The sequence below is a fragment of the Anarrhichthys ocellatus genome, unplaced genomic scaffold (genome assembly GCF_004355925.1).
Source record: "Anarrhichthys ocellatus isolate YVR2014 unplaced genomic scaffold, GSC_Weel_1.0 scaffold19, whole genome shotgun sequence".
Lineage (NCBI taxonomy): Eukaryota > Metazoa > Chordata > Actinopteri > Perciformes > Anarhichadidae > Anarrhichthys > Anarrhichthys ocellatus.
The window spans coordinates 6,745,806-6,756,591 of NW_022280049.1; the positions used below are offsets into that span (position 1 = coordinate 6,745,806).

Here is a 10,786-nt window from a genome sequence, read left to right on the forward strand (position 1 = left end):
TGTGTGTGTGTGTGTGTGTGTGTGTGTGTGTGTGTGTGTGTGTGTGTCACTAACACACCACATCGTATACACTGAGATGACCCCGAGGGGACAGCCTCTCTGACACTGGGCTGGTTTGGGATAGCCAGCTCTGCATTGACAAGTTCAAGGAGATGGATCACATGTCGGTCAGGAGAGACCGCACGTCGGATCATTTTAAAGCGAGGCTCACTGGGTACTTTAGAGGGACAGCCTTGGAGACATGACGCTTTAAGTCACTTAGGAGATGATAATCAAGGCCCTATATCCTCTTGACGAAGTTGAAAAATGAAAATAAATGTGGATGACCTCTGTGGTTATATCTTAGCCAAGGCCTAAAGCGGCTTTTGAGGAATGCCGAATTGTTGATTAAACTGTTTCAAGACATAGGTTTGGTGTGTTTTTGTTTAACAAAATGAAGAACAGCTACTGATATCGGCTGTGTATAAATGGCTTCAAAATTTCAATGAAGGCCTTTTTAGGGAATTCTGAGGGGCCTTTTTTGTTGTTTTCTGACATTGTCTAGGTCAAATGGTGAAACAATAAAATAATAGATAGTAGAAGCCCTCGTGTTACACACGAGTGTGCACCATGGCTGCTTTCCGACAGCTTACGAAGGCTTTTCTCGCCAACATTGGCTGCATTTCCCTGTAAGTAATGGAAAGGATACATTATTAACAAGGAAACGCATTAAAGTTCAATAAAACCTTACTGCTGTCATAAAATGATCCACTCATTTTCTAAATAATACAGCGTGTGCGCTAATTTTCAACTCCATTTCCTCCCCTTCCTTCTCCGTCCCCCCCCCCAGTGCTCCCTCCTGTCCTGGTACCGCGCCACAGCGAGTTCAACCCACAGCACAGCTTGCTGGTTCAGTTCCGCAACCTCACCCACAACGAGCCGCACATGCCCCTGAACGCCACCTTTCCAGAGTCCTTCCAGCAGCCGCACAGTGGGGGCGGCAGCAGCGGAGGGGGGGGAGTCGGAGGGGGAGGCGGTTCTTTCCCCATCTCTCCCAACTCTCCGTATCCCTCTTCTCCAGCCAGCAGTGGTACTTATCCCAACTCTCCCGCCAGCTCGGGGCCTTCCAGTCCATTCCAGCTCCCAGGTACGCCCAACACACTCGTGTACCGGAGCAAGGGGCCACACTACTGTGTTGGTCTGGAGCTTTGCTGTCGAGTAGCCAACGACCAGCCCTGGTGTTGTTTTAAGTTGTGTATTGTAAAGTATTTTTGAGAATAGACTTCTATCGGAGATCCAGGTAGATCCATGTTAATATGCATATCATTTACAAAGCCCCCCCCCCCCCCTCTCTCAGTATGAGAACGACCAATAGTCCTGCTCCGGTCCAGATCTGCTGACACATCCGGTGGCTGCAGGCAGTCGGGCAGAGAGAGTTTTTAATGGCAATTTAGGATTTTTATTTGTGCTGAAAGGCCCTGGTGGTTATTTGAGCATCATAATCATAAACATTTTCTGTGGGGGTTTTTGTTTGTTTTTCTGTGGGCTCAGAAAGCTCAAATTGCATCTCTGTCGGGAATGGGTTAGCATGTGGCTTAGCAAGTGAGGGATCTGTGAAATGTGACACCGTTTCAGTTCCAGGGATGATTGTCCCGAGTCTCGGGAGATGTGTGCAAGTCTATTTGCCGGCAGCAACAACTGGTCTCATCCTCTCTAACTGCTCTCTTAATGTCTCAGCTGACACCCCACCCCCGGCCTACATGCCCCCCGACGAGCAGCTGGGCCAGGAGAACCTGTCCATGGAAACCAGCAGCAGCCTGGTGGCTCCCAACGTGGCCAGAGGAGGTGAGGAGAACACACGTTAGTATCGGCTGCACTTCACCAATAAACATACAGAGGAGCCAACCAGGAAGTACAGTTTGACAGCTTTTGGAAGTCCAAGACGCTGCACAGCAGTTCACAGTATACTTGAGGCAGGATTTGGCTTTTCTGCTTAATTGATGTGAAAATGCTCCTCTCTGTTTCGACATATTTGCGTGTGCAGCTGAAAGCCGGGCATTTCCCGCTGCAAAAGTAAAGCGTGTTTTTCTGCCCTTTCCCCTGCACCGGCATTCACACTGCACTACTGCAGTGGGCTCATTGAAATGAATAAGGGAGTTACGTTTTAATACCACATGTGCTGTCTTGATGAACATTTGGTCATTTTTCGTGTCAAAGAATTTCCTCATCACTTTATTTGCCCCAATCAGAGACCTCTAATTTTTAGTGATGAAATATTGATTGTATATTTACAATTTACAATTTTTTTTTTTTTTTTTTTTTTTTTTTTTTTCTTCCCTCTCCCTACATTAGAATTTACAAACCAGTTAAGATGTCAGACAGCTCATACCGACCTACACTGAATTATATAATGTATCATTCCTTTCTTTGAATGTTTCTATATTAGTTTGTATTTGGGGAGAGAACTAAATGATGAACTACAGAAGTCAAAGTGGAAAAAAATACAAACTGCAAATCTTGTACACTATCGTTTAGGGATATAATTATCTTTATACTCGATGCAATTCTTTCCACTCTGAGTGATAACGAGCTCCTTCCCTCTTGTTAACCACACTTAATGAATCCTGGCCCAACGGTTTTAACGAGGCTTTATATGACTTAATATCCCAGTAAACTGTATGATGATTTTATGATCACTTTTGTTTGACATCTTAATCAACTTCTTGTGCCTTCTAGAAGATTAGTGTGTGTCTCATGATGTCATCGGCTACGTTTATGACTTGCCTGTTTTTAAGAAGAAGAAAAAATAAGATTTAACCTGTTGTGCTTTTTTCAGATGTGCAGCCGGTGGAGTACGAGGAGCCGAGCCACTGGTGCTCCATTGTCTACTATGAACTGAACAACCGCGTGGGCGAGGCTTACCACGCCTCGTCGACCAGCGTGCTGGTGGACGGCTTCACCGACCCTTCCAACAACAAGAACCGCTTCTGCCTCGGGCTGCTGTCCAACGTCAACCGCAACTCCACCATCGAGAACACGCGCAGGCACATCGGCAAAGGTACGACTCAACAGACACGACCGTTTATTGTTCTCGCGCGGCTGTGGTTCCCCCCCCCCCCCACCCAAATGTCCTGACCGTCTGTTGTCCGTCTCTGTTCCCCAGGAGTGCACCTGTACTACGTGGGAGGGGAGGTGTACGCAGAGTGCCTCAGTGACACCAGCATTTTCGTCCAGAGCCGCAACTGCAACTACCACCACGGCTTCCACCCGACCACTGTGTGCAAGATCCCCAGCGGATGCAGCCTCAAGATTTTCAACAACCAGGAGTTCGCTCAGCTTCTGGCCCAGTCGGTCAACCACGGCTTTGAGGCCGTGTATGAGCTCACCAAGATGTGCACCATCAGGATGAGCTTCGTCAAGGTAAGGCCTCGCCACGCACGCCTCGTCCTTTTCTTGTAACAAGAGGCAGACATCATCCTAATCTGTGTCGTGGTTAAATTGGTTCTGCCTCCTCACAGGGCTGGGGAGCCGAGTACCACCGACAGGACGTCACCAGCACCCCCTGCTGGATCGAGGTGCACCTGCACGGGCCCCTCCAGTGGCTGGACAAGGTGCTCACACAGATGGGTTCGCCCCTCAACCCGATCTCCTCTGTGTCCTAATGATGGACTCGTGGGAGCTTGGGAGATCCCTTCTACTATATTTTTTTTATTTTTTTTTATTTTATTTTATTTTTTTTATTTTTTATTTTTTTTACTTTTCTTCGCCCACCCCCCTCAGCGATTGATAATTTAAGGTGGTCTTAATGGCTGAACTGTTTACACTTAACTTTGGGAAGGGATATTGAACTCAGCAACAGCCCGAATGAGTTGTTGGAACAGAGAAGCGTTGCATGTGGATGCCCAGAGAAAGAAGAGCGGTGACGGCACGGACACACTGCTGCTCGACAATGCTACGACGCCCGCAAGAATTTAGGGCTCCGCTGTCGCATTTGACTCGTCAAATGTTTCATTTTTTTTTTTGCATCAAGTTTTTGTTGTTTTTATTTCTCTGTATGTGTAGTTTTTTAATGTAGCAGAACAGTCTCACTACTCCGCCTTATGTCCGACAGACTAATTTGAATTTTACACTTTTTCTCACATCGTTGTCTCAACATCCGATATTTCCGATGCGTATGTTTACTGTCAGGCTCAGATATAACAGATGCTTTCTTTTAAATAGTCTCCACTGCTAAAAATGAACACTGAGCTACTGCCTTTTTCACAAGGTGATGTATGCCGACCTGACTGTTTTTGATATGGGAGATGAATCACTGAACACGTTTAACATGCCATAAGCTAACATTGTGAATGTTTCATCTATTGCAGCAGAAGTAGTCGTCTATGATATAATCACACAGTGGACGTCATCGCTATCGATTCTTGTTTGTACTCTCGAGTGCGAGTAAGAGTGACTGTATTCTCCATACTCACTGTATTAACAATATTGTGCACTCGTGGATTTTGTGCAGGAATATTAAATTTTGACGTGGGTACCAAGGCATTATGTGGATAGATAATTGACTTCATTAGCGCAATGAAATAAACAGGTTATTTGGTAACAATGACTGTTTATTTTCTTTGTTTGTCTGTTCTTCTACATTTTAGTAATACATTTGGCAAGATGAATACAGGAAATAGGTCTCAACATGCGTGAACAGTGTGTAAATATTTTATTTGTACTGATGATAGATTTACAACACTTTGCCACCGAGTTTACTCCATTGAATATTGTTCTACCTATGGTTATGCTTGTTTAAATAGTTTAAAATGTCTTATTGTCGCCATGGGGAAAAACCATAAAAAGCACCAGAGCAAACAAGGACGACAGTGAATTTAATTTGTGACTGAATGAAGCCTACGGCTAATTTCTGTTTGCTGTAAAGCTTTCAGAGTATTAATAAATCAGCTGTGGCTCAGAATGATGGTCCTTTATGATATCCAATTACATTACACCAGTTTCATTTAAAAAAAACATTTATGGGCTGAAATGGAAACCTCAACCATGAAAAGCGAAATAGAGTTGATCTTGTCCTTTTGAGTAATCGTTACATCAGCTTTGGGTTAATTACCAATAGATGCCCATGCTTTGTTTCATATAGCAGGGGGTGAATGTTGTCATTGATTTTTACTTCTCTTAAGGAGGAATCCTTATCCCAATAGAAAATGCATTCAAGTGAACACACCAAACCTTAAACTAGCAGAGATTAGAAATGTGAGTAGTGAGCATCGGAGAGAGATCTACTTACTTCAAAACTTCCATTTCTGAAACTCGACAAAAGCATTTTTAGAATAAGAGGGTTGCCACTTAATTTGCGCTTATTTTTGCTGATTGCATATTTCATAATATCTTAATATTTCTACTTGTATTATTGTCTACCTGTGCACAATCACCCCCCCCCCACAGTACAGTGATGTGTAATCTAACCATGGAACGCAGGACCAGCCTGACTACTTCCGATTGGTCCACGTTGGTATTTACCGTAAATCTCCTTAAAGGTGGGTCGGAGGCCACCTAACATTTACTTTTACAAATACAACTTAAAACGCGCTCCCAAATAAAAGCATTGATTACTCAACTGTGTACGATAATTTCTCTTTCTATCTGCTCTTTACACCGAGTAACTGACAGAAGACGGGGAGTGTTTCGGTGATGCTTGAAAATACACTTGCGTCAAATTACCGTAGCAGCCGGATGTGATGTGGCTCCAAAGGAGCAAGCCAAAGATAAACACGTAGCCAGACGGATAGGGGCGAGGATAATACATGTTGTAAAGAGGCTACCTTGAAACGGTCGAAATGGAGTAGCCGCGGAGAATATATAGATTTTAGTAGGCCAGGAGTCATCCGTCAAGTTAACGAAGGAGCAAGTCTTCCGCAGACATCGAGTCGGTGAGTCCCGCAGAGCACTGACAGCTGTTACCTGCTAGCTAGCTAAAATAGCTTACACTAGCTAACTAACCTAATTAGTTACCTGCCTTTGACATGTAGCTAGGTAGTCTCTGGAGTAAAGTATCGTCACTAATACAAACAAATATATAGTCAGCGTTCTGAGAAGTATGTAGCTAGCTTGTTAGCTTAAGTACGTTTCTCGGTACGCTATCACAAGTTTGTTCGTGTTTTTGAGACTTCATTCTTACCACGTTAGCTTTAATGTCAGCGAGCTAAGTTGGCTAAGAGAGCTGCCGCTTCTCTAGAGAAGTACACGTTGTTGGTAAGCTACTTTAATAAAAGCAGGAAATAAGAGATAAGCTAGTTTACTACGTTGCATTCAATATGAGAAATGCAGCTCAGGAGGGAGTGATTCGATTCAGTACCTGCGATTAGTGGGAGTGTACACAATGCTAAGAAGTGCACTGCTTAGCATCCATGCAGGAGGAAACGAAGCAGAGCAAGCAACAGTTTCATTTAGAACATTGTACGTGCATTGACATATGATCCATTGTGTTCTGTTGTCTGGCCTAACAAAATAACACGAACAATATTCACCTAATACTCCAGCTCTGACTCTGAGCTTTATTGTCATGTAATGCTGTATTGATTGTAGCCTTTCATTCATCAGTAAACGCTATTTACAGAAAAGTGGTAAGAGAATAAATAAATATTTTTTTAGTCAAAGCTCATTAAAATGTGCTGATCATATCGCAGAATTTAAAAGAGTATTTGTAGTAAAGATTGACACTTGGGTTCTCAAACTCAACACTTTAGTTCCCCAGGCTCTCTATTTTCTCCCCTCTCAAACAGCCCTAAAGGCCTTCATTTGTGCAATTAACACGAGAACAATTTGACTAATGAAATCTTTACACTGTGCACACAAACAGTGCAAATATGGTCGAGAGTCTCTTCTCCCCCCCCCCCCCCCCCCCAATCAGTATCAAACACATCACTGCATTGCTTTCTCTGGAGCCAATCATTGTAGTTTTTGGAAATCATTTTTATTTGCATGCCGCTCCGCTACAACAATCAGCTTTCACTTGCAACAGCTTTCCTCTTCCCCTCCCCCTCTCTTTCATCCGGTTTCCCCCAGCGCAGTACATCTGTAGCTGAGTCCGAGATGGTGCGAGCATTCTTGGTGACTGCCACCAGTCTGGCTCTGACTGGGGCCGTGGTGGCACACGCCTACCTCCTCAAACACCAGTTCTACCCGACTGTGGTCTACCTCACCAAGAGCAGCCCCAGCATGGCGGTAAGGGGGCGGGGGTTTTGGTGTGAGTTGTATAGAAATGTTACCCATCGTTCAAATATCAACGACAGTGTGACAAATCCCGCTTTTTCAGGTGTTGTACATTCAGGCCTTCGTGTTGGTGTTCCTGCTGGGAAAGTTCATGAGGAAGGTCTTTTTTGGACAGCTACGGGCTGCAGAAATGGAGGTAGAGTTGTTGTTTTAAAAAATATTTATCACTCCCTTGACTCATCATAACACACATTCAGTTTAATATGCAATGCATGGTCTCCGTTGCATCGATATCGTCCCCTTTTGTGTTTGCGTGCATTCACGCATTCTGTCCTCTGGGCCCTCAGCATCTCATCGAGCGCTCCTGGTACGCTGTGACCGAGACGTGCCTGGCCTTCACTGTGTTCAGGGACGACTTCTCCCCTCGCTTTGTGGCCCTCTTCACACTCCTGCTCTTCCTCAAGTGCTTCCACTGGCTGGCTGAGGACCGGGTGGACTTTGTGAGTGATGAGCGAGAGAAAAAAAAAAACGTCCTTATCTTACGCAGTTTACTCAATCTGCTGTAATCGTGTATAGCACATTGTTTAAAGGTAGAAAGGAAATGTTTATCTTTTGTCTTGCAGATGGAACGGAGTCCAAACATATCTTGGATCTTTCACTTCAGAGTGTTGTGTAAGTACAAGTTATCAGCCACGTCAGAAATCATTCTGCCCTCCCCTTCTGTGTTGGCCTTCTCTTTTTCTCTGTCTCTTTCTGTCATATCGACTCTACACATGATACAAGTCTTGGCTCAGTGAAACTGTATGCAAATCAGTGCTGTTTGCACACGAGGCCAGCTGCACCACAGTTTACCGGAGCCCCACAACAGACCACCGGAATGACATTAACAGACCATAATAACACAATCCAAACACTCCTACGAAATCCATTCAGTCATCTTGTCAGATGTATTTTAGCAGCCAACTGTGTTTGACTTGAGGACATATATCCAGTTTGATTTCCAGAATAAGGCCCGTTAGCTATTAACATTTTATAAAACCTGTCCATCAGACACGTTTTATAAACACTTGTTCATTCTGGGCCTAAACCAAGGTGTTGTTTTCTAAGTTTCTGTGGAGCTTCTGCGTGTAGGTACCTCGACCCCTCACAGGAGTGTTAGTCGGCCTTCTTTATTTCCTGCAGCTCTCATGGGACTGCTGGCTATCCTGGACTTCCTGTTTGTCAACCACGCCTGTCACAGCATCATCACCCGAGGAGCCTCAGTGCAGCTTGTTTTCGGATTTGAGGTTTGTCATTCTTTCAGTTTTCCAGCTGTGAAAGGCTTCACGACTCCAGACTGGCAGCACTGGTGCTAAAAAGCTTCTATGCTACAGCATGGTGTTAGTCAGTGACGGAAACAACTCAGTATATTTACTCGAGTACCGTACATAAGCACAATTCTGATGCTACTTCCTACTCTACTACATTTCTGAGGGAAATATTGTACTTTTTACTTCACTACATTTATTCATGATGAGTAAATGAAATACAATGCGTTGTTACGCAGTAAATTTAACCAACCACTGGTATAAAAAAATGAAGGGAGCCAGCTCTACTGCAGTCAGCTACCACATTAAAATGCATCATACATGTTACTGCATCAATAATAAGAATTTAATATTATTATATATCAACATCTTAACAACTAAAGGAGCCCATTTGGCTGCATAGTGAGTACTTTTACTCTATATCGAGGTATTTCATCAAAAATATCAATGGATTCTCTCCATATAGCCCCATCCTAACCCATCAATAATATGGGATTGGGAAATAAACCGTTAAAACATGTTGGAGATAAAAACAACCTCTTACTTTAACCCTTCTCCTGCTATGTTCTTGTGTCCCCACACGGTTGTGACAGATCTCACACATAATATTATACATGCTAATACAGTTGTGTGAAAAAGTGTTTGCCCCCTTCCTGATTTCTTATTTTTTTGCATGTTTGTCACACTTAAATGTTTCAGATCATCAAACAAATTTAAATATTAGACAAAGATAACACAAGTAAACACAAAATGCAGTTTTTAAATGAAGGATTTTATTATTAAGGGGGAAAAAAATCCAAACCTACATGGCCCTGTGTGAAAAAGTGATTGCCCCCTAAACCTAATAACTGGTTGGGCCACCCTTGGCAGCAACAACTGCAATCAAGCGTTTGCGATAACTGGCAATGAGTCTTTTACAGCGCTGTAGAGGAATTTTGGCCCACTCATCTTTGCAGAATTGTTGTAATTCAGCCACATTGGAGGGTTTTCGAGCATGAACCGCCTTTTTAAGGTCATGCCACAGCATCTCAATCGGATTCAGGTCGGGACTTTGACTAGGCCACTCCAAAGTCTTCATTTTGTTTTTCTTAAGCCATTCAGAGGTGGACTTGCTGGTGTGTTTTGGATCATTGTCCTGCTGCAGAACCCAAGTGCGCTTCAGCTTGAGGTCACGAACAGATGGCCGGACATTCTCCGACAGGATTTTGTGGTAGACAGCAGAATTCATGGTTCCATTTACCACAGCAAGTCTTCCAGGTCCTGAAGCAGCAAAACAGCCCCAGACCATCACACTACCACCACCATATTTTACTGTTGGTATGATGTTCCTTTTCTGAAATGCCGTGTTACTGTTATGCCAGATGTAATGGGACATGCACCTTCCAAAAAGTTCAACTTTTGTCTCGTCAGTCCACAGAGTATTTTCCCAAAAGTCTTGGGGATCATCAAGATGTTTTCTGGCAAAACTGAGACGAGCCTTTATGTTCTTTTTGCTCAGCAGTGGTTTTCATCTTGGAACTCTGCCATGCAGGCCATTTTTGCCCAGTCTCTTTCTTATGGTGGAGTCATGAACACTGACCTTAATTGAGGCAAGTGAGGCCTGCAGTTCTTTGGATGTTGTTCTGGGGTCTTTTGTGACCTCTTGGATGAGTCGTTGCTGCGCCCTTGGGGTAATTTTGGTCGGCTGGCCACTCCTGGGAAGGTTCACCACTGTTCCATGTTTTCGCCATTTGTGGATAATGGCTCTCACTGTGGTTCGCTGGAGTCCCAAAGCTTTAGAAATGGCTTTGTAACCTTTTCCAGACTGATAGATCTCAATTACTTTGTTTCTCATTTGTTCCTGAATTTCTTTGGATCGCAGCATGATGTCTAGCTTTTGAGGATCTTTTGGTCTACCTCACTTTGTCAGGCAGGTCCTATTTAAGTGATTTCTTGATTGAGAACAGGTGTGGCAGTAATCAGGCCTGGGTGTGGCTAGAGAAACTGAACTCAGCTTTCCAAAGATGTGATAAACCACAGTTAATTTATGTTTTAACAGGGGGGCAATCACTTTTTCACACAGCTGTATATACACACAACAAAGGACACTTTGGCTCACCTCCTCTGTGTGTGCCCCTCAGTATGCCATCCTGATGACCATGGTGCTGACGACCTTCATCAAGTACCTTCTGCACACCGTCGACCTGCAGAGTGAGAATCCCTGGGACAACAAGGCCGTCTACATGCTCTACACCGAGCTCTTCACAGGTGTGTGTGTGTGTGTGTGTGTGTGTGTGTGTGTGTGTGTG

At 44.0% G+C, this 10,786-nt stretch overlaps 2 protein-coding genes across 2 annotated transcripts in view; both read left to right on the forward strand.

Moving 5' to 3' along the window:
* Window positions 1-4,579, forward strand: part of smad5 (SMAD family member 5) — a 7,654-nt gene extending 3,075 nt beyond the window's left edge. The window contains exons 2-6 of the mRNA XM_031858131.1: window positions 830-1,126; window positions 1,717-1,824; window positions 2,816-3,037; window positions 3,143-3,399; window positions 3,498-4,579. Of these exons, the coding sequence (XP_031713991.1) occupies window positions 830-1,126; window positions 1,717-1,824; window positions 2,816-3,037; window positions 3,143-3,399; window positions 3,498-3,641 (1,028 nt within the window). The 3' untranslated portion in view covers window positions 3,642-4,579. The remainder of the gene's footprint in view (window positions 1-829; window positions 1,127-1,716; window positions 1,825-2,815; window positions 3,038-3,142; window positions 3,400-3,497) is intronic.
* A 1,026-nt stretch (window positions 4,580-5,605) lies between these two features.
* syvn1 (synovial apoptosis inhibitor 1, synoviolin) overlaps window positions 5,606-10,786 on the forward strand; it is a 14,920-nt gene continuing 9,739 nt past the window's right edge. Inside the window, exons 1-7 of the mRNA XM_031858038.1 lie at window positions 5,606-5,909; window positions 7,050-7,203; window positions 7,295-7,387; window positions 7,539-7,691; window positions 7,815-7,863; window positions 8,374-8,477; window positions 10,619-10,745. Coding sequence (XP_031713898.1) covers window positions 7,072-7,203; window positions 7,295-7,387; window positions 7,539-7,691; window positions 7,815-7,863; window positions 8,374-8,477; window positions 10,619-10,745 — 658 coding nt within the window. The 5' untranslated portion in view covers window positions 5,606-5,909; window positions 7,050-7,071. The remainder of the gene's footprint in view (window positions 5,910-7,049; window positions 7,204-7,294; window positions 7,388-7,538; window positions 7,692-7,814; window positions 7,864-8,373; window positions 8,478-10,618; window positions 10,746-10,786) is intronic.